The 26,969-nt window shown below is 27.8% G+C and overlaps 2 protein-coding genes across 3 annotated transcripts in view; both read left to right on the top strand.

Moving 5' to 3' along the window:
- The window catches only part of LOC112688531 (cyclic nucleotide-gated cation channel subunit A), a 249,148-nt gene that overhangs the window by 44,481 nt on the left and 177,698 nt on the right, over positions 1-26,969 (top strand). The gene's annotated exons all lie outside the window — the stretch shown is intronic.
- Positions 9,459-9,827, top strand: LOC112688387 (protein GVQW3-like). Its single transcript, XM_025561554.1, has one exon. It carries the CDS (start codon positions 9,459-9,461, stop codon positions 9,825-9,827), a length of 369 nt encoding a protein of 122 aa, XP_025417339.1.

Genomic DNA, 26,969 nt, shown 5'->3' with positions numbered 1-26,969 from the left:
GAGCACGATACGTAAAAGGTTTTCTGAAGTCTCTCGATGATGAGAACGGAGTGGATGAGACGACGACGGTCAAAACCACGTGGCGCGGAGTGCTATGGGCGGCGAAATATATAACAAAAAACACTAACGATGGAGTGGCGTACTGTGTAAATGACGTCGGCAATTGTCAGTGTTAACGGTGGCGACGCATCGGTACAAACAATGGCGGATATGCGGATATTTGGCCTAGACGGCTACGTAAAACACATGAACACAAGCACACGACGGTGATGATGAACGTGCAGACGACCGACCGGTCCTGGAAGCGAGCAGCAGGCTAGCCATCGGAAAACAGCACAGCTAACTACCCCCTCTCAAGAAATCGATCATGTTATCGACCAAGTTTGCAGGAGGCCAATATGCCGCGATCCTCACACGAAATTTGTACCCAACAGTAGTAATTTAAAGACTCACTATAATTTAGTAAAACTATCTTAAATGCAAGTAAAATCCGTAGATATATGATAATTTAAAATAATTAATAATTAATAATTTGATATTTTTTATCATTGATATTTAATTTGAGAATTAAAATGTTTTTCATTATATCTTTTGCCTTTTTTTCAAATAATAGTGAAATGGCTTTATTTAGTTGTTTCACTTTAATCGCTTAAAAGCTTTTAATTCTATGAGCTGCTGGCTATTTAAAAGTTGCATTAGTCGTAATGAGTAATTTTAATTAGAATTATAATAGGGAAGGAAAAAATATTTACATATATTTTCTTAGTTTACCTACATTTATATAATTTTTTTTTTTTTTTTATGGCCTGTTGAAATATCAGAATTTACTAGCCTCGAATTTCGCACATCTGGAAAAAAAATTGAAATGACGCCCCTGATTGATAAGCTCAGTACTTTTAGAATAAAATAAGTTACATTTTTTAAATTATTTTTTATAAACATTTTCATAGGAATGATTTGTATTAAATGTTAGGTCTTAAATATAAAAATGCAAATTTAATAATATTTGGTTTACAAAATATTAACCATAGATAATGTTAGCTACATAATTTATCAAGTTTGAAATAATATATGAACCCTTTAAATAAAATATAATTAGACTTTTTAATGCGTACTTAGATACTCAGAGAAACTATAGATATAATTTTAAAAATAAATCATACGAGCTAGGGATGAATACACGAAAATTATTTTAATTAGGTTGTTACAATAAGTAAGTATTATTAAACTCATCTAGTTTGAACAAAAAAGTATGAATATAAAAACAAAGAACATAAAACATGGTTTCATCTCAATAGAAATAATAATTAATACATTGTGAAGAAAAAAATGTATCGAACTACCTATTAGAGCGTGATAAATTAGAGACCCTGTCAAGATTATTATGGTTACTTGCACATGTCAAATCGATGTTGATGTTTAACTAAAAACACCACATTAAAATAAAATCAAAATGTGAAATACAAATTATTTTAGTTACGCGAAATTTTTGTAGTATAGGTACTTTTTATTGTTACATTTTTCGCCTTTGTAAAATACTATTGTCGTGGTTATTATTGTATAGAAAAATGTAAATTTTTTGCATTTTTAATTGAAAGACATACACACACACACACACACATCTATATGCGAGCAACTATGCATATATTATTACATATTATGTTTGGTATTCAACACAGTGGGTGTATAACAAAATTGCAGTTATGTCCGGCCAAATGAATTATGTGTCTTTTTATAATTTATTTGTGTATAAAATGTGCATAATTTATTACAATAATTATTGTTCTAAAATAGTATTCGTGTGATTCGTTTTCAGTTTATCACTGTATTCAATGCGCATTGTGTATAAGTGGTATAATACTATGATGATAACATTACTTCTAAAGATTTATGGCCCACTTGATTCACCGAATTGTTGATGAAATTACCTCGTCGTTTGAGAACAAAAACTTTTTCCGTGATTATTCATAGACGTATCATAATATTTTTATCACACCAGATTGCTCTTTAAATTAAAAAATTCCTCTCAGCTCAACTCTACTTATTCACCAATCGTATCTACAAACTACTTATTTCTTGTCCATCAAAGAAATTTTCTCTTATCGAAATTCCAAATCCTAGCAGGAGTACCTCAAGATAATGACTCATCACAAAATACCCTCAAAATTTACCCAAATGACATTCTCAACTTTGAAATTACATTGATACTTACTCTATTTTATGGAAATTATCTCATCATATTCCGACTCCTCAACAACATACAAAAAACTTCCCAATCTATCTTGATAATATTTCAAAATGGTCTTCTAAGTAGAGAATCAAAATCAATTTAGATAAGTCTTTTCACATTCTTTTCACTTTAAAAAAAAAAGGTGTCACATCAGGAATCTACTTTCAAAACAACCAAATCCCAACTAAAAAATCAAACTAAATATTTGAGTCTATAGTAATCTTAGATAAGCGTCTAACTCGGGGTCCACTCCTAAAAATAAAAACCAATTGTTAAGCTATCAAATGTTTTTATTGTATATAAATATATATTATAATTATACTTTCATTTAAATAAAAAAAAAAAAGATTTCAGGCTGTCTCAAACGTCAAGTGAATTTTTGGTAATAAAACTGTTAAAAATTCTATTGTACTTCAATTTTAATGAATCCATATTAGTCGCAAATGAAAATACTCCCACAAATTTATATTAACTATGTAATTTTGTTATTCAAAAATGTATTCCTTTAAATATATAGTTTAATGAAAATAATCTCCAATTCTTTTTCCCCGTAAAACAACAGCTACGCAAAACGTAAGTAATTATTTCCATGTATAAGTTAGTAAGTATGTATGCACTCATGTGTTCCTACGTACATTATAAAATATACATATATTTTAGTGTACAATATGCAACATTTTTAAATTTACACTTACTGTTTTTACTGTTAATTTTTTTCTTTTCTCCCTTTTTTAATTTTTTTTTATGTATTGTATGAATTTTTATACTTATTTAAATATAACTTCAGTTATTTTATCACTTAAATTATTTGAGGTATTTTCGTAGACAGCTTAATACTTGAGTAGATAAATTGTATTATAAATTAAATTGAGTTGTACTAATATAAGAGTTACATAATTATAATTGCAATATAACTAATTGACTTTAAATAACTACTTTATCAGAACTTTTTTCAACTAAGTGGGATGCTATTTCCGGTTTAATGGCCAAAAAAAAGAAATAAAATATATGATTCATAATAAATTAAATAGAGGTTTTTAAAAAAAATATATCTGCTTTACGCATGGTTTTCAAAAGTTGACAAATAAAAATGTATATATATCATTTAGATAAAATAAAAAAGTTCTAAAAAAATACCGAAAATCCGGAACGTGAGAACTGCAAAAAACCCATTAAACATTTTGTAAATGGATTTTTTTTGAAAAAAATAAATAAAATAATCGTTATATGCCTTTTTTCCATAATGAAACCATATAGTTGGTATACGCAGTTGCAGTCTTTTGTCTTTTTTCTTTACTGAAAAATAACATAACAGTTCTGTGAATTTAATTTATTTCATCTATATGTATATACATAATAATTAAGGTGTTAGCAACGAAAAAAATATTATTTATGAACATTTTTTTAAGAGCATCATTCAAACTTAACGATCACCAATTTATTCATTTGTCAAATAGAGCCATGTGACTGTAATTATTACTGCCGTTGAGCTTATTTTTTTATTTGTTTTTAGGATCAATCAGAATTATCATAAATAATTAATAAATTGTTTTCTTTCTATTTGAGTATATAACAATTTAATTTGCTCGATAATTTTTGTATTCCATGAAAATGAAAATGTAAACGTTTTAATAAAAAATTTATTTTTCGTTTCATGGGAATTCGTCGGAACGTATAATTTTATGAAGTTCGTTAGTCCTAAAACTGAATTTTACATGAATTTTTGAATAGTTTACCGGATTGGATTTTCATTGAAACCAACCATTAATTATGACACATGGTTTTATTTTCCATAAATTGAGATAGTACAAGTAAAATTATTATTTGTAGATTTGTAGTGTAATAATCCAAAATCGAAAAAGAGGAAAATAAAGAAGAAAAAGGATAGGAGAGAGTAAGAAGAGTGAGGGTGATGGATATGGGATTGGATTGATTACCTTTCTCCTTTTAAGGGAGGCCATTCTTGGTCAAAAAGGTCTGAGAGCCGATCAATGCAACTGGGTAGTTTTGAAAGCAAAAAAAAATAGCACTTACTTGGTTCTTTGTTGGTCTTCGTGTGTCGATGAGCCGGACACTTATGATTATTAAAAAAATAGAGTGAGGTTGAAGTGAAGTGAAACAAATGGACACAAAATTTGATAAACTGATTTTGGACACTTTTTCACACTAGCACAGTTTTTATTTAGATCTTGTAGCTAAGTTGCACTTGAATAATGAAATTGGCTTAAATTCGCGTACACAACAACGGTCTAACCTGTATAAGATTACAATGATGTACCGTTAGGTTTAAACTTGATTATTTGATTTGTGTTCTATATGAGCGTGTTGAAAGGGCTGTTATTTATTAACCGTTTAAATGTAACAGTCTTCAATGATGCACGTCATTAAAGTTCTGTTTACCGGTGGCCGTAAAAATGATGAAAAATGAAAACGATTATCACATCAACGTGCAATTCGTAACCTGAACGTTTCGAAATATTTAATAAAAACCATATGTTTTTTTTTTCAAATACTTACTATAAACACATAGTTATTAAGTAAATTGTTCGAGTATGTACGATGTCAATTGAGATTTTGTGATACATATAATATGGTTGAACCAAATACATCGGTTCAAATTAGACGGAACACGTGGTAGTGATGAAATACTCCATGAAAACTATTTCAAAAAATTATGATATTCGATCAATACACATATAAAATTTTAAGTACCAGTAAAAATACCTAACCAGTATTTAACCGAAAAGCTTTTTGTTTGCCAATACACTGCAGTTTGACTGCAGGAGGGCATTTGATTATGGACACCGATACGTGAAGTCAAACATCAAATGTTCAAAATGAAATATTTTTTACTTTCATCCACAATTTATTGAGCACATACCTGTGCACGCCGAATATTCAAGACTTATTCAATTATGTATTGCAATCTTCATTTTCAGGCTATGTGTATATAAGTAGTTAGTATGATGTAGTAGCAGCCGTGCTATGGCACAAAGGAGTACGTGAATCATCCATGAAAATTAGAAGAAAAAATGATTAGATTCCTATAGTAAATTATAATTGGTATACATGCAAATTGTCTGTAATTATTAAAAATATTAAAAAAAAAAAAAAAAAAAAATTGTCCAGATTTTTGTATCAAGAAGTGTATCTGTTAGGGATTAAATGATTATTTATAATATATAAGCGGAGCACACATTTGTCGTGCTCCGGACAGCCATAGAAAAATTAGCTATATGCATAGACACGTCGGTTAGTTAAACATAGTTGTTCATGGTCGTTTGGAGTACAATTAATGTGTAAATGGGACTTATTTTATCGGTCCTCGTATAGCGTCGATCGTGAAAACAAGATTATGTGTTTATATCACATGAATAATAAGTTTTTTTTATTTTACCACAACTAGAGCTTAGAAAAAAAAATTAATATTTTTTTATCTATCCACATCAATACAAATCTTACAAATTATTTGTGCACCATTCTAAGTGAACCTCACAAACCACCACTGATATTTTTTATTAGTTAAAAAATGTTTGTTAATACTGATTAAATTTTGGAATATATCAACATAGGCTGTAAAGTGTAATAATGCGGTACGCGTTAGGAGCTAAACTTGTTTTTTTTAAATATTTCTTTCTTAAAAAATAATTTTTCTGACACATGAGCATTTTTGCTAATTTTTGTATTAAATCATTGAATATCAAATAGACTTTAGGGAAAATAGAATTTGTTCCATAATTATCGATTAAATATATTTTCTAGTCATTATACATAACTAACAAAAGGTACAATGAAACTTCCATTTAGAATATCTCCATTTAACGAAACTTTCTATTTAACAATTAATTGTTGAGAATCATGACTTTCATTGTTTATTATTAAATAATTCTATCTTACGAATCCCTCTATATTATGAACTATATTATGAACATTTTTTTCCCATCAAACTTTGATATAAGAAAGTTTCACTGTAAAATACATTAATGCACACCATTTACTTTTTCTTTTAATATAAATGTATCTATAGATTATTTTTAATAATAAAATTATCTTAAGAATTATGATACATAATAACTATATTATTTTGATATACTATTATTCAACTAAAATATATAATTTATAGTCATTTAAAACCACGTTTATAATATGAGTGAACAAAATAGTATTCTCAATGGAAGTATTTTGGTATCAATTTGATCATTAGATATATTTTTAAACTGTGTATTTGAATTAATATAAGTTTCGGAATGGAAACAAAAATTTTATATCGTTTACTCAGATTATTACCACAGGTAGTACTTATTATGGTTTTTATGTATTTCCATTTTAAATTTTTAAATTTTTGTAAAAACTCCGTGTATTAACCAGTTATTAGTAATCATTAAAGCCTGGATTTGTATGAAAAAAAGTATTGTTAAATATGCATATACTTATGCGTATAAAAATAAAAAAATATGAAAAATTATGCAAAAAAAAATTATTTATTATGTAATGAAAAAATTATTGCAAATATTTTACATACTATAAACTATTATAATTTATTATTATTTAGAAATTACGGAACAAATAATTATCAATCAATTATGTAAATTCAGAATTTACAACAAAAAATATTAATTTCGAAACAGGTACCAACACGAAGTAACAAATTATAATTTCAGATATTTAAATGGGAGCTTTACAGTTGTTATGTAGCATATATAAGTATTATGGTGTAAGTTAACTGGTTTAAAGATTTTATTTAATGTTTAAAATTAAAATATTATATAGGTGGAAAGTTGATGAAAAAAAAAAAACTTCTTGGTACAGAAAATTTCTATCAGAAATATTTTTGAATCTATTTTAAATCAAACATTTAACCACTTAACTTATTTAACGTAAAAAAGTTATAAAAGTTAATATAAACATAGTTGTTTTAAAATTTCAAATATTCTAAATAATTGTTTTCAAATTAATTGTATTTTTAATATTATAAATGTATGATTGCGTATCTTTACAAAATATTTATTTTACTCAATGTAAACGAACATTTTAATCACCTTAAATAATAATAACTACTTTTGTAATTTCATATTGAGTCACAAAGCTATAGTTTCTCAACATATATCAGAAGTTTAATATTAATTATTTACATTTACCTATGATCTTTTCATATGTGTTTTGACGAAAATTTCATCGAAGTATAATAATTTTTATTGTATAAACGTTAAATTATTTTATTAAAAATTATCTTTTTATAATAAAACTTCATAACTACGTATTATTTACGAACAATATTTTTACCAAATTCTATTAATTCTGAAAAATCAATGATGAATATAACGGTTTCTAATTATTTTGATTAGTGTATTTTATAGCTATTTAATAATAACATTCATAACTAATAATAATATTATTTGAACAAAATATTGAAGAGATGGAAGAGATGAAGTTCGGTCTAAACGAATTGGTTTGTGACTACACAATCGAAAATAACATTTAAAAAAATACCTGTTTGTTTATTGATTATTGTACCATACGATTTTGTTAAATCCATTTATAATTTTAATTCAAACGATGAATGTAAATTTCCTGATCAAACAATCTGAATATTCGGTATACTGTATTATACTGTATTATTTAAACATGCTTATGTAATAATAACATAACATAAATAAAAATAACTAACTAATGAAAAGATGAAATGTACTTAAAAGTACTAACAAATTACACAAAAGTCACCGTATTTGCTTTGCTACCAGTAACACATACGAAGTAGATGTGTTTGGTACCTAGCCTAAATAACAGATAAAAAAAGCAAAAACTTAAAAATCAAACTGTCGGAAAAACTATAAATTATTATTAAAATTACGTCAGGGAGGTTTAACATAGCTGGTTCAGTTCGTTATTTAGTTGTTTTTAATTAATCATTAAACAATATATCAAAATAATTTATTATTAGGGACATACCTACCAATATAATGGAGATTAATCAATGTGTTATAAAAGACTAGCAGAATGTATAACAAAAATTAAACAAGAATATAAGTAGTTCAAAGACCCTATAAAACTCTATAAAACCCTAATAAACCTATAAAAAAAATAATAATAATAATAAAATAAAAAATATTCCAAAAAATGCACAATACATACAATGTTTTTCTAGGCTATTAAAATAATCTAAATTATTTCAAAGATACCAATCACTACTTAAGATTACAAAGGTAAAATTTGTAATTAATATTGATTTACAATTATGATTTAACATTGACATTAAACATTGAAACATTAAATTACGCATTAGTGTCTTGAATATTATCACAACGTAATTTTGATGTGATTTTTTTCGTCATTAAGGCCTAGAATCAAAGTTTATCTCATCGGACAGTCTTAGATGGCCAACCGTATTTGTTGTAAACACGGATTATTTACTACCAACTCTGTGCCGGACACATATCAGAGCCGGTTATTAAATGACTCGTTAACGAGTTAAAAGTCGAGAATATTATCTCTGATGTTGTAGAGGGATTTTTTGATTACATGTCGAAACGTTTTCAAAGTGTGATTTGCATACAATGTATCCGAAACGTAAAGCAAATATTTATAGTTGTTTAATGTTTGCCCGGAAAATTATAATTAGCATCAGTCCACATATATTATAGGTTGTTCGTGGACACACGCGAATGGGGAAAAAACTACCTACATTGTCCCATAATCGCGGTACTATCAAATGAGCTCAAGAATTAATATCAATTTTAATTTTTGTTTAAATGATATGTGATATATTTACAACGGTTAATTATAATGATAAAATTTGACCTGCGTTTTTGTGAGACAGTAATCAAGGCAATATTATTCCGTATTGTATTATTAACAACAGCGTAAATTGTCATGTGTTCGAGTAAATCATATGTGTAAAATTAACATTAGACTATCCAAACGACGTCGGATCACGGAATTATCAAAATATGTGGTGGTTTTGATAAATTATTGTATACACAAACAGGATCGAAATTAAAATGTTATGTAAACAATACATTATTGCAGCGTACATTACGTATTAGGATCAAAAAGTTCCCGGAATTTATTTATAGAAAAAAAACTATATTTCTTATCAAATATCTGATTATTGGAATTAAAAGTAGACATTATTAGTTAGCTATCTATAGGTTTAGTTATTACAAGTACATTAGTCTCATGTGAGCCGTAATTGAGTCCATATGAAACTGTGTTTACACATTTTTTTAAAATGTCACAATTAATGTCACAACGCGCTAACATTAAATTTTGTTTTAAACTTGGAAAAACTGCCGCAGAAACGCTCGAATGCTTGAAAACAGTTTATGGTGATGAAGCGTTAAAGAAAACAGCCATTTATGATTGGTTTAAACGGTTCAAAAATGGCCAAGAGTCACTTGAAGACGAAGAGCGGAGTGGCCGGCCGTCAACATCAAAAAACGATGAAACAATCGAAAAAGTTAAAAATTTGGTGCAATCAGATCGTCGTTTACACATTCAAGATATGGTAAATGTATTAGGAATATCGTATGGTTCAGTTCAAAACATTTTAAAAGATGATTTAGGAATGCGGCGCGTTGTTCAAATTGCTACATTTTGAAAAAATGCGTAAACACAGTTTCGTATGGACTCAATTACGGCTCACATGAGACTAATGTACTTTTAACGACTAAACCTATAGATAGCTAATAATAGTCTACTTTTAATTCCAATAATCAGATATTTGATAAGAAATATAGATTTTTTTCTATAAATAAATTCCGTGAACTTTTTGATCCTACTACGTATGTGGCACGTGTAACACATTAATTTTTATTTGTTATCAATACATTTGTACATTAGAATGGTGCATTTGGAAAACGACTTCACGTGTACCTTTTAAGGTACTTCTAAGGTTTACCGTTGCTTGATTGTATATTGGTTGTGTTTTAACTCGGTTGTATGTATTGAATGTATTATTCTTGGTATTGTTTCGATCTACCGATGAATCAAACTGCAAGCTAAATCATTACCAAGTTAACTTTCCGTGACTGCGAGAAAAATTCCTCACAATACCCGTTTAGCGCTGAACCACTGCCATTGCCGCAATTACAAAATAGGAGGCCAGTGTGCGGTAATTATATTAGGCACCTACCTAGGATTTATTTTTGTTGTACGTTTTATTCATAAATATCAATTTTTTTAGGTTTTAAAACACGTTTCACATCAGTTATTGTATAATATATACATATCAAATTAAATACCTACAACTGTTGTATATTATACTCCACTGCATATTTATGTAGTAAATTTATTTAAGTAGTTTAGGTGGGTATGTTGTATGTCTACTCAAATACTCAATGGACTCATTGTCAAACAAATATTATATTACTCTAAAATATTATAACATCCTTACCGGAATTTTAAAAAAAGTTTCTTTTTATTATAAAATAATAATATAATATTATTAAATAATTATGTGTTTGTAAAGTGTAGTTTATTTTAGGTTGGGACTAGAAGGCCCCCCCAAATGTACGTAAGCTTTGGGGCCCGTGTGCGCGGCACACTCTGCACACCCCATCTTTGCGGTACTGACTACTGTTTGCAAAAAGTCTCTAATCTCATCTAAAGATAATTTGATAAATTTACATTAAAACAATCCGATTATGACGTAACAATAACTTATATGTTTCACATTTAATGAATCAAAATTAAAAACAGATACATTTCTAAATCTTTGTTCGAATAGCAATAAGCATTAAAGTGCACATGAAAATAGACATAAACGATCGTTATAACTACGTATTATAAACATAGTATTTCGACAGTGGTACAAACATTGTCTGCAAACATCATTGTTTTTAAATAAAAGTATATTATGTTATTGAAACTAAATAAAACCAATACCTATCTGTAAAAGTACTATGTGATTTCAACAACCTGATTTGGTTACCAAAAATTGAATAACTAAAGATATAGTCATAGGTGCACGCATACTTTGTCCGCAGGGGGGCCTTAAAAAAAGTGAACCAAAGATTTTTGTGCTAAAGACTACTAGTATAATTAAATATTTTAAATTTTATAAATTATTTATTTAATTCAATATGCAAATGTTAAAATAAATACTATTTAAACTTACACAATTTATATCTAAAAAATCCTTATTTACATATTATTATACTATTTACAACTCCATCTTTCTGTTCACGGGAGTAAGGTTTAGGAATGTATCAATTATATCTTCAATTTTTATATTATATGCAAGTTCTAATTAGTCTGATTAATAACTAATAACTTTATTACATTTATTCACAGATATCAATTCTATACTATAAGATTAAAACTGGCTTTACTTTATTTATGTAAAATGTAAAAATTTTCGCTATTTTATATAGTATAGATAAACATTTATTAAAGAAAAAGCTAGAGTCCGCAGGGGAAGGGCGGCCTACTCGGCCACCCCCGTTCGCACGCCTATGGATATAGTACCTAATAATAATAATAATAATAATAATAATAATAATAATAATACCCATATCACTATGGTCAAATTTAATGTGGTGAATCGCGACATTTTCGCTCTTTACCGAAAATATATATTTATACCAAATAAATCGATAAAACATGTTTCAGTGATTTAATTTTATGGTTTTTGAAACTTGTAGTTGTCTTACTTCTTAGCTTAAAATTATTTAAATATTGACCAATGAATAAGCGATTCACATGATACATACTGCTGCAGTTGATAACAGTTAAATATCAATAGTAAAATATTAACCATGCATAAAGATAAATAATTAAAAAAATCTGAAAATATTTTTAATCACTCGATTTAATCTTTGTTAAAAATTATGACAAACTGAATTAGGTGTTATTGTGCACGGTTCGCTATATTATAAAAGTTCCTCATATACGTTGAATTATTTATAGAAGTTTATAATTTTAATAAATATATTATATGTAATACAATTTTATTCTATAAACTCTCATGGACAGAATAAGGCGCTGTACTATACTGTGGAGAGTTTTCCGTTTTATATATGTGTATATATAGTATTAAGTATTATAAATATTTAAAAAAAATAGAATGTGTAAAATGCATAAATTCCAACACGCGTTCAACTGTATTCTATAAGGTTGAAATCATTTATTTTTGAAATGTAAAATGTTTATAGTGCACACTCGTTTATACCCATATACTATTTGTATTTGTGCATACATAAAATACATTTAATTTTTTCTAGCCTGTTCGCTAAATTGTTCTTATTCCTCCGAGTAAATGTAGTTCAGCTTATATTTATAAATGGAGTGTAAATTGTAGCGGCGTATGTATTATTTTAATTGAATTGTGTGACAAGTATCTGGATAAATTCATTATCTTATATTATTGGTGTCTTCTTTTCATGGTAAATAATATTATAGTATAGGCTATACATAGTTATACTCGTACTATGTAATTTAGTGTTACTATATACACACAGTGTGTTGACCCTCAAAATTTAAATATTTGAACGGTTAGTTATATTTTACCGAATACGATAGAAAATGTATGTAAATACAAAAGTAAATAATTTTAGAATATATATCCCACGAGATCCATTTGAATCAAAAATGAACTATCCATAAACTTTTTAACACTTCTGTTTTGGCCATGAATTCCTAATAACGTCTGGTGCTATTAAGAGTTGTTTTGACACGTTATGTTATCTCCCCCTTTGATTAAAAACAAATATTAATATGGTATTTTTTATTACATCAAACAAAAACGGCAAACGATGGGCTGACACTATTTCAAAGATTTTCTTAAAATTACATATAAAAACTGAGCTAACAAAATGTACTAGTTAGAATTTTTAATACTGCGTTATAACAATATTCAAGGATGTATTACGTATACGCAGCTAAAATTGATTTTCAATTTAATATACACTCATAGACATCATATACTAGTTATAAACACGTTTTTCAGTTTAGACGTGAACGACGTTTTGAATCGGTCCACGAAACATCACTTCACACGTATTGCGCATTAAAGCTTAATGCGTATAGCTTAGGACCCAAAAGTAAGGTATTAAGCATGGGCGTAATAACCATTCTTATTTTCCTCCAATGTGACGAACTCATATTTTATTTTTTTTCAGCGAGAACTCTTCTTAAGTAATATCTTGTGTGAGATTTTCTATTTCGTACAACTAGAAACGTATCGAATGAAATTAATCTATGAAAAAATTTCCTATTATTCAACATTATAGCACTACAGATCTAACATTCAGTATTATTATAAATCTTTATATTTGATCTACCACTAAAACTATACATTGCGTCTCTAAGACTTTCAATCTCAAACTTGCTAAAATTAAATTCATCGGACTTTGTTTTCTTTTAAGTTTTTATTTATCAGAATTTTTCGATGTTCAAATTTAAATGATTAGAATTGGATCTTCTCAAGTTGCATCTTATGTTATCAATATTTTATATTAACAAATTAATTAGAAATATATAGGAATATTTGGATTCATATAGGTATTGTTTTTAGTTTTTAATGACAAAAAAGTAATGTGCTATCGAATAAAGTATTTTAAGCATAGGTAATTAAAAATATTTTAATATAAATATTAGTTCGGTTATCTAAGCATAGTAAATATATTAATAGGGATAATTATTTACATCAGAAACTTAAAAATGGGCCAATCAGTCTTATAATTCGTTAAAGCATATCAGTTTTGATATAAGAAAAAGAAAGACAAGTATATGGTTCTCTAAACTGTTAATATGTAATCCAGTAATTTGAGGACTCTCGATTCTTTAATTTATTTTTTAATGTGTGGTAAAATTTTTGGAACTCGATTTTATTCGTTATAATAATTCTGGATTTTTCTGATGTCCATGTGAAATCTTAAAAGGTCTATACACCTAAAAAAAAGCTCATGAAATCAGTGCTTTGTCGTACTAGGATGCTTAGTATTGGTCTTAAAAATTAATTATTTAATTTTCAGTCACAAAATGAGCACATATAGAATTAAGAATCAATGATAATTTTACTTAATTCAAATTGTTTAAAATGTTTGGATCAGTATATGTTAGATAAAAACAGATTTATCGAATGGTTGATAATAACAAAGATGCACACCAAGGAAATTACAAGACAACACCAGATATTTGTGTGGATTTAAAATTGAATGAAGGCATATATTGAACTTTATAACGGATTTTTTCTACAATTGTATGCTTATATATTAGCAATGAAGGGCTTTTATAACATAATGTCACGGTTATCTTCATTGATATAACTTAATAATCCATACATTTTTTCGTAATTGTATATGATTGCATGGGTCTTAAGCGTCACATACATGGTACAATTACCCGCACGACAGATTGTACAACGGTTTTATATACTAGTCGTACCAACTTTTAGTACGCTATATCCGCCACATATTAATACGACTTATCATACTACAAGTTTTTCGCTTCATGGTATATTGGTACGAGCATAATAATTAAAAACAAATTACCAAAACACGTGTATAAAACATTGACGGTTTTACGGGGAGGGAAGAGTCCAAAGGGATCTGGACCCCTCCCCAGGTTACGCTTTTGGGTTGTGATAGATTATAATTAATATTTTACATATTTTGTATTGTAACTAAAATGCTACGCTATATTTTATATTTTATATTTTTTTTATCTATTTTTTATTTTATTTTATTTTTTTATATTTTGCTATATTTTTTTGTTAGTGTAAGAATTACATTTTACCTTTTAAGTAATAAATCATTAATGGATTTAAACATTTTTTTGTCTTTGTATATTATAAGAAAATGTAAAAGGACCCCCCTATAAAAAATTCAAAAAACCACTACTGGTATAACATAATAGTTAATAAATTAAACAATTTAATAGTGTAATAGTGTATTCAATATTCATTTCAAATGTATTTGATATGGCTCTCATGTTAAAAAAAAAACTGAATCTAGTATTGTGGTTGCATTTTTGTTGAATAGTGACAAAAATATATTTTATATTATAATAAAATAACAACGAATTCATTTTTCAAATCGTATTATATGTAGTTCACGCGTGTAAGTGCTTGGCGATAAAAAATAAAATATGATAATTAAATCAATCAAAATTATTGTACAGAAATCCACTCATGTTACGATTTGCTTTACGGTTGCCTTGTCATACGATAGATTTTATGTAAGTTCAAAATTCATCTCCTCGTACTACACGGGTGTCAGTTAAAATCACGAAAGTAAAAATCACGAAAATAAAACGGCAAAATATTTTAACAGCGAAAACATTAATAACGAAAAGAAATATTCGTATACCTGGATATATCTTTATAATATAATAAGTAATAATTAACATTAAAATCAAAATACTATATAAAATAAAATTTAAATTTGATATTTTTTTTTTAAACTTGTGTAAGTGTATAAAATACATCATCACACTATGCTATAATAACAATATATATATATATATATTTAATATATAAAGCTTGACAGCGGTTAGGTTTAACCATGGCTTATCTTTATTACGTGATCTAAGACGTAATAGTACAAAATTAGATTATTGATTATCTAGTATTATTATATCATAAAGATATTTCCACTAACGAAAATAATTTCTTTCTATTCGCTATTAATGTTTTCGCTGTTAAAACATTTCGCGATTTTCACGTGGACTCGTACTACGTGTACAACAAATACCGTACACGTTACGATAATCGTTTGTGAGATTGTATCAAAGTTGTACAATCCTTTGTACGATTAATTGTATCGTGTATGGGCTTTTTTAGTCTTCTTAAGATAAAAACCTGATAGCAAATATGTTATTAATGATATGTATGAATGACTTAGATAATATTTTACTTATTCCTAATAAAATCGTTTGACATAGTAGACATTAGACGTCATACTACTATGTGTTAACCTTAGGTACATGACGAAATGATTGTAATTGAAATTTAAAAGTAAATAAACGATCTTGAAATATTTTTTTTTTTCAATATTATTATTGATAACCATTACAGATTTAAAAAAAAAAAATGGAACTGAAATATTCTCGTTTTCCTTCTTTCCTCGATATGCCACTACTTTGATGTCACATAATATAGTGTGGCCGCGTACCTACCTCAAAGAGGTTCGATAGGTCACATGTGTAGGGCAGAAGCGACGATTTAAATAATGTCGGACAAAATGTTGGCGATACAGTGGTCTGTCGATTTCCAAAAAGAACAATTACGGTGAGCGTTTTATATCCGCGTGATACCATTACTGCGTATTATTACATTACAATGCCTCTAAAATCGCGCGTAGTATCATGGTTTTACGTTGGGCCGCTAATGCGTTGAGTACTTTGGACCCGATTAGTTGAACGTTATTTTATTTTTATTATTATTACTATTATTCTGTTGTAATATACGTGTGTGTGTGTTTCGGGGATACGTTTACTCATCGGAACGGATATCCGGTGCACAATATGTACGACTAATATTTCATTTTATATAACACGGATCGGACAAAAACAAATGATATCTCAGCTAATGGATTATACGTATAATTGGCTTTAACCGTGATAATGTTTCTTATTATCACTACGAAATTTTGAAGCGAATACCATTACTCACAAGAGATTTTTCGCTAACCATGGATTCGATAGTATATGTTTCGTTTCCTCGGTGAATCGTTTTTCTTCAAATTATTCGTAGGAACATTTGATTCGATGTACCAAATGTGTACCTATTGATATAGTTACTACGCATCGACAGCAGTAACGATGATCATCATAGGTCAGCAACAGGGGAATCAATTAATAAATTATATAAATATAGTATTTAACGGTTATGGATTCTTATCCGGTTAGGCTTATACATTTCAGTATATGAATAAATATTATTGACGCACAAAAAAAAATATTTTTCCTTTTATGTGTATCACTTACCCCCGAAATTGTATATTTAACTATAATAAAACGCTCAGTATTGTTACGCGTATAACAAGATTTAGTTTGCAGAATTACTTTTGAGCAGGGACTGGAACCTATAGGTTTTTTCGGTTCCGATTTCGATTTGGGTTGTTCAATTAATTTTTTGAGGGTTCCGGTTTAGGTTTCGGTTTTTTAAAAGAGTAAGGGTTACCGGTTAATTTCGGTTAATTCTGATTATTAGAGATTTATTGAAAAATAATATGAAATTATTTATTTATTCTTGTTTAAATTGTAATTGTTTCATTTCATGAAAATAGAAGGTATTATGGAAAATTAAAAAAAATAATTATAAATATATTAAATATATTAAATATATATATATTATATTTCTTTGAGTTAGGTAAAGTTAATTTATTCCAACTCATAGTAAGAATTTGTAAAATATTTTATAATATTGTGAAATATTATGATTTGACGAAATAAATATCTTTAATTTAAAATTTAATTTTAATTAGGAATCAAAGTTAATTCTGGCTACTGTTGTTAGCTACAATTTTTTTATAAATATCAATTATATTTAATACTTAATAGACAAGATAGATGATATACCCATTGTAAATTGTAATATATTAATAAAAATACAATAATAATAATACACATTTACTTATTATATGCATTACACTATTACAGTTTACAACACAAAATAATAAAAACATAAAAAGATTTGACTTTTATTTTTCTAAGCCGACAAATGGACAAACAAAATAGTTATTACCATAGTTTTACTAATCTAAATAACTGACCTAAATTAACCTTTTATGATTAAGGTTACGGTTACAGTTTTTCATTTTTGGAAATAAAGGTTCCGGTTTCAGTTATGGTTCTTAAATTTTAAAGGTTGACCGGTTCTGGTCCCTGGTTTGGAGCAGATACTTTCCACTAACTACTATACATTGAGATTTTCAAACTTTTCATATATGCAGTGATGTAAATTGTATAATACATATTGTATTATTCAGGTGTGTTATACGTTATGTATAAAAAAATAAAATACAAGTGGTATAAAAAAAAAAATCAGTGATAAGTGATGACAGTAATAAAACGACGGAGCACAACCACACAAGTAACATGGTTATTGGTAGGTGGTTGCCGGTTGACATCGATCATAGAAAAGAGATGATAAAGAATAAGCATCATCGTCCATTATAAAGAACTATTCTAGCCATAGAGGATAGACTTAAGTTCATTGATTCTAGTCAAAATATTTGTAAATCATAGTGATACGTGCCATAAGTGCTAAGTCATAAACTCAAGTCATAAGTCATAATCGTAGACTGTAGACGGCAGTATAATATTATACTAAATTCTATTAATTCTATTTAATTACCTACAGTTATAATTAATTTAAGTTCCTAAAAGTTAGTTACTGTTTATTTTTAGTATGGGTTGACCTAATAATGTTTAATATTATTGATCTTACATTCTTATTATACTCCGGCAGTTATATATTTAACAATTATGTAAACACCATAAAATGTTTGTAAAATACTGTATTATACACGTGTAATACATGTATAATACACGTATTATACAATTAAGAAATAAAATACGGAATTTTTACACCATTGCATATATGTATAAAGTGAGTATCGAGTTGTTAAGTAATTATTTAGTTTTGGTGTGTACAAACATTTGAGCCATCATCAGAAAAGATATATTAAAATATATTTAACAGGCGTCTAATCTCGTACTTGATTAATGTGTAATATATGCGTTATTACGTATTTAATTTTATCCTTAGAACTCGTAATAAATAATTATAATACACATAGCTAGGGAATCTTCACGAAATAATAAAATTTATTCCATGACGATATTCTAATTCTATAATTTAACCATTCTAAAAATGCTGTGTACACGTCGTCTTTGGTAAACAACTATTGTTCAAAATACCATGCTCAAAACAAACGCCTTTTGGGTCAAACGTGATACGGAGTATGGTTTATAGGGAAAATTTCGTCGTATTTTTCCACTCAGATTTCGCCTGATGATCGGTCACGGTACATATGTTGCATCAAACAGAGATAAATGAGCGAGTTGTCAAAAAAAAAGGAAAGCTCCGTAAAACGAGATGGAGTCAAGTGTGCGCCCTTTGTTGCGTTAGATAAGTAAATTTCAAATTAATGATAAATCATCGCGTTTAAAAAATCTTTCTGAACAAAAGTCGGTGATGCATTACTCACTTGCATGGCTTAGTCCATAGAGGATCAATTGAAACAACTTATAACACGAGAAACTGAACTCTATAGATGCATGAATACTTTTTAAGTTAATTCTAAATAAATAACAAAAAACTAGCAGAACAAGGATTTGATTAAAAAAAAAAAAAAAAAAAAAAAAAAAACAATTTCAAATAGAAACATACTAAACACAAAAGATATGAAAAAATATTTTACATTTTAGTTTTATGAAATTATCAAAAAATAATTTACCTGTTGAAAACGAACAATATGACCCGCAGAAAAAAAAAATACAGTAGCAAAGTATCGATATAATTTGGTATTAACTACCAAATATTATATAACAACTTTAAAGTTGGTTATTTTAAGAAAATCGTTAAAATGTGATATTGAGTTACTATTAAATTTATTTAATTAATTAATTTATATATTTATTTTAACAATTATAAATAAAACAAATATATTTAAAATAATGAAAATCAATGTATTGTCACTGTTCATTAAAACAGTCGTCGTGTTATTATCTTAAAATAATAAAAATGCTGTGATATTTCAATTTTTTCGTGCCGGACTTATATTTATTATGTTTAAATTACATTTCCATGTCATACAACTCTCTAAGTTGTTTTCATTTGCTTATACCTATGATACCCACGTCACCAACTGTGCCACATAATAAAAAAAAATGTTGTATGGGAATTTCCTAACTAAGAATAAAAAGTGTATTTAAATCATTTGCCCACGAAAAGTTGAATGTTATATAATATAACTTGTAGATACATCTAAATGGTACATCGTGTTTACTAAAGGCTGCAACATGAGTATTCACAGAACAATGTATTATACAATACAATAAAACAAGAATGGTTGTATATTATATTATAACAGTTAGTGATGGGCATATCCGGATTTTATGAACTATCCCGATTGTTCCACATAAGTTTTCTGTTCAATGATTTATTTTTATACTCACATACATTTAATGAAGATAATGCAGTAAAGATATGTTAATTGGGTTCATTCAAACATGATATCACTGTAAGTTGTAGAGGTATACAATAAATTCAACAATTTAATAACTTGTTTGTATAATTAATAATAAATTATAAAAACTGTTGAAGTCGTGATATGTGTATCGTAATTTATATAACATAATATTCATACATTTTAACTAGAATAATGTTAGTTAAAATAAATAATTTTACTGGATATTAAAAATAATTATAAGTCACATTCAGAATTTGATTGAAATCCGGGACTACGATAGGATTGCACGCGGTCCTTACCGGTGATATCACTTTAGGCGTATGATTGCGCGCACTACATTATTTTTACTTCTACGCAACGTTGACAAGTATATAGTTGCACCGTAAATCGGATTATGGCGATTATTACTTTATACTGCCAATACCAGAAAAACTTTTATATTTTAAATTCTATCATTTTTATCTGGAATTATTATCTAATCTCCGAGTAAAATCCGTAATTCTCCAAAAAGGTAGGAATATATGATACTATGTTTATGGTTTATAACTATGCAGTGTCATAGATTAAATATACAATGTGTATATTTAATCTATGGCAGTGCACAGGTAGTGAGATGTATAGGTGAGTATATTATGGACGATGTATTTGATTATTTATTGTCAGTTGTGTTCGCGTTTCAGTTGTGCAGATGTGTATACGTACTTTTTCGCAGTGTAAACATTTTATACTCATTTTTTAAAATGGAAAATGAAATTCGCCGTATGATTTCGGAAAAAGGGATTGATTTGTTCATAGTGAATGGGCACAAATGTCGATACATCAGACAGCGAGCTGATGGCTATGTCATGCTGTAAAAAGCAGTGTACGTCTACGGTATTTATAACAACTGATGGTTCGATTTTGTAAAATGCTAGTGAGCATAACCACCCTACGGATTCAGTTCAAAAAATCGACAGGCAAGTTTATTATACGTTTATAATACGTTAAAAATAATTATTAAATAACTCTGGAAACGCAATATTTGATTTCACGCGCAGCCCTGTACGCCTTTGAAGGCTAACTCATTTTTTTTTTTGTTATTCCGGCACCGCACGTAGTGGTTACTTGCACAATCGTATTCCGGCGAAATCTGGATTGGATATTCGGAAAATTCAGATGTTTGGATTTCATGTCTATCCCTTATAATAGTTTAGTGGAGTTATCGTTGCGTAGGAAAATTTTAAGTTGAGCAGATCGAAATTTTTTAAAATCTTAATGGCATAGAACGAGTTTAAACCATTTTTTACGTTGGTGCTTTACGTTTCTACCGAAAAATATTCGGTATGTACTAATGTTTCACCGCCGATCACATAACGTAGTCGTACACGGCTGCAGCATATTTCGCCATAAATATAGGGAAAAAAATTATTACAACTAACTGCGGTTACGTCATACTTCTTTTGAATTTACACAACTATAAATTCGCGCGTATATCGCGTGTAAATGTTATTATGATAATATTATAATTATTATTGTTATTATTATTATCATTTTTATAATTACTGATCCAAGCCCTCGAATGAATTCCATTGCGAGATCACTTAAGGTAAAAACATATATATATTTTTTTTTTTTTTCAATCCGGAGATTGGTTTTTAACAAATGTTTTACAATAAATGACTTCTCCATTTTATATATATATATATTTTTAAATTTAGTTTTTGTTCTTAATCGGTTTTTAGTTTTTATAGCGCCGACGTAATAATATACGACGCGTTCAAAGTGTTAAGACCCAAATTAAATTCTCATTGATTTTTTTTTACCTACTACGTTAACATACTTGTACTAGGTACTAGCTCTCAGTGTACGGAATGTACAGCCGTAGTAATCGTAACAATGATGGTTCTGGTTTAGGTATTCGTAGCAATCATTCGAGTACGAGAATGTAAACGCATAACATACTTTTCGTAATCCGATGAAAATTATTTATTATATATTAACTAACGTGTTTGAACTGTTTCTCCAATCAACTTGATAAATGTTTCGGTCGACGATTAACCGCGTCTGTTGCGCGCGTAAACAATGCGATGTCAGTGATCACGACGATAAATTTTTTCTCCATCAAAAATACAGTGCAACTATTATAATATCGTTTCGTAGACCTTGATGACCATGGTGAGTTTTGTGCGTGATATTAATTTATTGTACGGAGATTCTAAAATCCAACAACTACCTTAGACGGTAAAATTTCTTTAGAACCAATAGTATACCGATTCAGAATACCGATTACGAAGATATATATATATAAAAGAACTATTATAAAAAATAATTATGGAACTATTCGGGTTCCATAACATCCCCGAAAGTTCTCTTAACTGTATCCTATAAAAAGTAGCAGAATGATCAACGGTGACCCTGACAGTTGGGGTATGAAAACCAAGAACATTTCTTTAAATAAATCGTAAAAATGTAATTTATACAGATAAATATGGGAAAAAACTCACGAAAAAAAATATCTATAAAATAAAAAGGGTGAGATACAGAGGTAAGTCATGGTATTTCTGCTTTAGTCCTTAAAACTATATATCAATATACCATTGCTCTCGAAAAAACGATTCTGAGCGAAAGAAGTTGGTTGGATCAGTTTATATTTCTTTAGATGTTTGATATAGTATACTATAGTTCTAATATAGTAGAACTAATAACAATAAAAGCATATGCAATTTTAGTAAACAAACAATTTAAATATCCTATATACAGCTCAAAATCTATTAACATATTTCGTAACTACATATGTCTTTAACTAAATAACTAATATAATTTAATAAATATTTAAAATGATCGATGTCGTCCACATTTAATTTTGTTACGTTTCTTTTTTTTTTTTTTTTGCAAATTTTCAATTATTTTTTAGTAATAGTTTTGAAAAAAAAAGTATATAAGGAAATCTTGTGTTAAATTTTTAATCCTTATGTAAAATAAAAATTTAAAAATGACTGAATACTTTAATGTTGCGGATTATAGTGATTGTTATCGTTTTGTTAATATTTTTTATTTAAATTGTTTTAAATTTTTCTTTATATATAGCTCAATTTTTTTACTTCAATATTCAATATAATATTTGTAAAGAACTTTTTAATAGATTTTCAAGATATTTTTGTCAAAGTATAATTATTTTATCCTTATTTTCGAAAAAAAAGTTTTCTATAAATAACTTAAATAAATCTTTTGTAGATGATGCTATATATCTATAGAAACATTTATATAAGCATTCAGTGAATTTTTTATATATCTGTGATTATTATATTTTAAATAATGATGAAATCAAATTTTCGATTTCGTTGAAAATCAGTATGCAAAATTTACTTAGTCGTATTTTTATAACTTTTTCAGTATTTTGCAGTTGTTAAGAGGACTGTATTTAAATTCGTAAAACAACCTCATTAAAAGTACAAACTAGAAACAATTTCCAATCAGAAATGCCTCACAAATATGATAATCGGAGTAATCATATTGTTCAAAATTGTTTATACAAACTCGAAAAAAATAATACGCAATTATTAGTTGCGAGAGTTCGAATCTTGGTTGAAATTTAAGTTTTATGATTTTTTTTTAAATGTTTTTAAATTACTACTAGAACATATTATCTATATTATAGTTTTAATTAAGTTATGATTGGAGCATTTTTCAGGATATAATTACATACGTACTTACAAAAAAAAAAAAAACACGCATCATGGTAAAACTAATATATTCATCACTTCACACACAATCTAAAAACATAGATTCGATTATCAAATATAAATATTTATTGAACTTTCATTAATAGCCCATACATACTCGTATATAAAGTTGTATGCCGAGAAAAGTTATCGGGCATAAAAACTCGGTCGAAGAGATAAAAGAATAAACAAATCCAGACAATTAAACACAACATGAATTAGACGAACAAGCGGAAGAAATTTAATAATTAGTAATACGTAATTATAGTAATTGATAATTAATAATAGGATATTAAATACTAAATAAATTAAAATTATATACTATTAAAAGTATTGTGCGCACACTTTAATATTATCCGTGCGCACGATTATTCGTCTGTTTGATCGGATGTCCGACACATTCTCCCGTCGGGATCGACCGACAGTATTTTACTCAACGTTGAAACGAGTATAGTACATGTTCCCTAAAAGATTATGCATGTATGAAATAGTAATAAAAAAAAAGTGAACATTCCGTTGCGTCACCGTTGATGGTCGGGGAATGAGAAAGCCCGTTACGACTTGACTCGTTTAGATAGTATACATAACTATTTGTGCGAATTCGGAGGTCAACTTGGCGGATACATTTGAATAATAATAAGAACCTAATTGAAACGATTATATTACGGCGGCGGAAGGATATCGTGGCTCTTGTAATTATTATGTGGTGCGGTAGGTATCTTGAATCTAACAATTATTTACATAAAATTTGTATTATTAATTCTTACGCGCACATTTAACAAGTGTATTGAGAGCATGTTAAACGTGTGCATGGGCACGGTATATATTATGCACGTGCGGTCATTCGGGATTACTTTGCCCGTGAAATCCCACAGTCAATCTAGAATGAGTGGTTGTTTCGAGCTTTTTGCATTGTGGCGATCCAGCAATTTTCTTAATCATTTCGTGTGATAATCTACGGTTCTGCGAAAAGCAGTTTATTAGACTCGAAGGGATTGGAAAACGGAGTAAAGTATCTTAAAGAATATAGTGACCACGTTTGTCTGTCCGTAAAATGTTTAACGACTTTTTCTCTCTTTTCATCCTCTGTTGGCTGCGAATAAAAGTGTTAGAGAATGGGTTTCCACTCGTTCATTGAGTCGTTGTTCATTGCTTCTCCTCCTCCTTCCGCTCTCCACAGTTTTGGTTACGAAGACTTACTAGGCTTTGGCTGGCCAACTGTAGACGAATTTGGATGGTAAGACCAATTGTGTGCTTACGAAATCCTGATTTCTTATACATCCATGTCGTAGTTGCAGTAATAATCGTTTTAAACGATATCCAAAAAGCTTAATTGCATTTAATTTAATCATAGTGAATGCACAGCCCTCTTATTGTAGTTTATTCAATTAAAACTACCCACACACACATACATAAATACGAATCAGGATGAAAAAATAAATATAGCTTTTTGTGCCTTTTGTCAAGTATAGTATCTGTTATAAGTTTATTAAATGTAATAATCAAAAACTACCGTATATTAAACATTGTTATACCTACTCAAATTATTGACGAGTAACTTTTATTAATTGCATTTACCACAGTTTCCGAGGCTCAACGTTTCATTTAATTGAGAATGACTGTACCTATATACTCGTATTATAGTGTTTTAACAAATCGTATAATGCAGTTTAATTAGTATTGCTTAACATAAATTAAATAAAAGAGAGAAAAAATTTAAAATATAAATATTATATTATTATATCAATTGTTAGTAAAATGTTACACCTAACCATCCCCCCCTTGTATACTTTCCTAAACAATGTGGTATAAATGTACGGAAAATTCAGTCGATAAATGGAAAAACATTATCCAAGAGTGAAAATTTGATTTGATTTCGGTCATTTTTATGTTTTTTAACGAAATTTTCTTGGAGAAGTTATTTCAATGAAATATATCAAGTGTGAAATAAGTAAGTTTACTAAACTAGAGGTAATACTGAAGGGATCAATAACAAATAAAATTGTAAAATTAATTCTGAATAAACTTTAATGACATCATTAATATTGTTTTAATTATAAGTATTGCAATTATAGTTGAAGAATAACGAGTTCTTTTTGATTTATTTATTAACAAAATGTATTGAATTGCACATCTACATCAAAATTACTGAAACGTTATTGTAATTTTGGTCTATGCGTTTTTTTTTTACACAATTTGTATTGACCAATCATTAACCACAATACATTTAGATTGAGCAGAAAAAACCAAAACAAAGGTTGGCTTGTGGTTGACTACTTTTTGTCAGAAATTTATAAATGATAAACAACAAATATTATTGGATCAGTTGTTTTTTTTTTTTATCAATACTTATGAAAGTATTGAAGGATATAAAACAGATATTTAAACAGTTTCCATACATTTCTTTCATTCTTTCGTTCTTGAATCGTTTAATTTATTATTATTACCTATTTTTTTTAAAAAATTTTTAATGCATTACATATGACCGATGTATTTTAGAAATTGTTCGAGAAATGTATTTTATATTCTCAAATATAAGCGGAGTAAAGTAAAACAATTATACTCTGTCAATGTTATAAGATAATACTATAATATTTATTAACAGATTGTATATGCATAACAATGGTTAAAATATAATATAATATATTAAACGAAAAACAGGGATTAAAAAAAAGAAAAATAATAATGGGTGTCAGTTGGACTTTTTAATATGCCTTAAACATCGAAAAAAACAAAAATCTATTAAAATAACTCATCAATTACATAACAAATATTTCAGTATAATACTGTTTGATTTCTTATATGGTTTAAATGTTTTGTATAAAATTTCCATGGGTAATCTATACATCTAAAAAATTAGAAGCACTGCATTGTTGTTTAGTGACACTTCGAGTAAATGTT

This window comes from Sipha flava, unplaced genomic scaffold (genome assembly GCF_003268045.1).
Source record: "Sipha flava isolate LNK unplaced genomic scaffold, YSA_version1 110_pilon_pilon, whole genome shotgun sequence".
NCBI lineage: Eukaryota > Metazoa > Arthropoda > Insecta > Hemiptera > Aphididae > Sipha > Sipha flava.
Note: the sequence above shows the minus strand (reverse complement) of the source record. Positions and strands in the feature narration are given on the sequence as shown.

Coding starts and splice junctions, on each gene's coding strand:
- LOC112688387 (XM_025561554.1), top strand. CDS start 9,459: ATGTCACAATTAATGTCACAACGCGCTAACATTAAATTTTGTTTTAAA.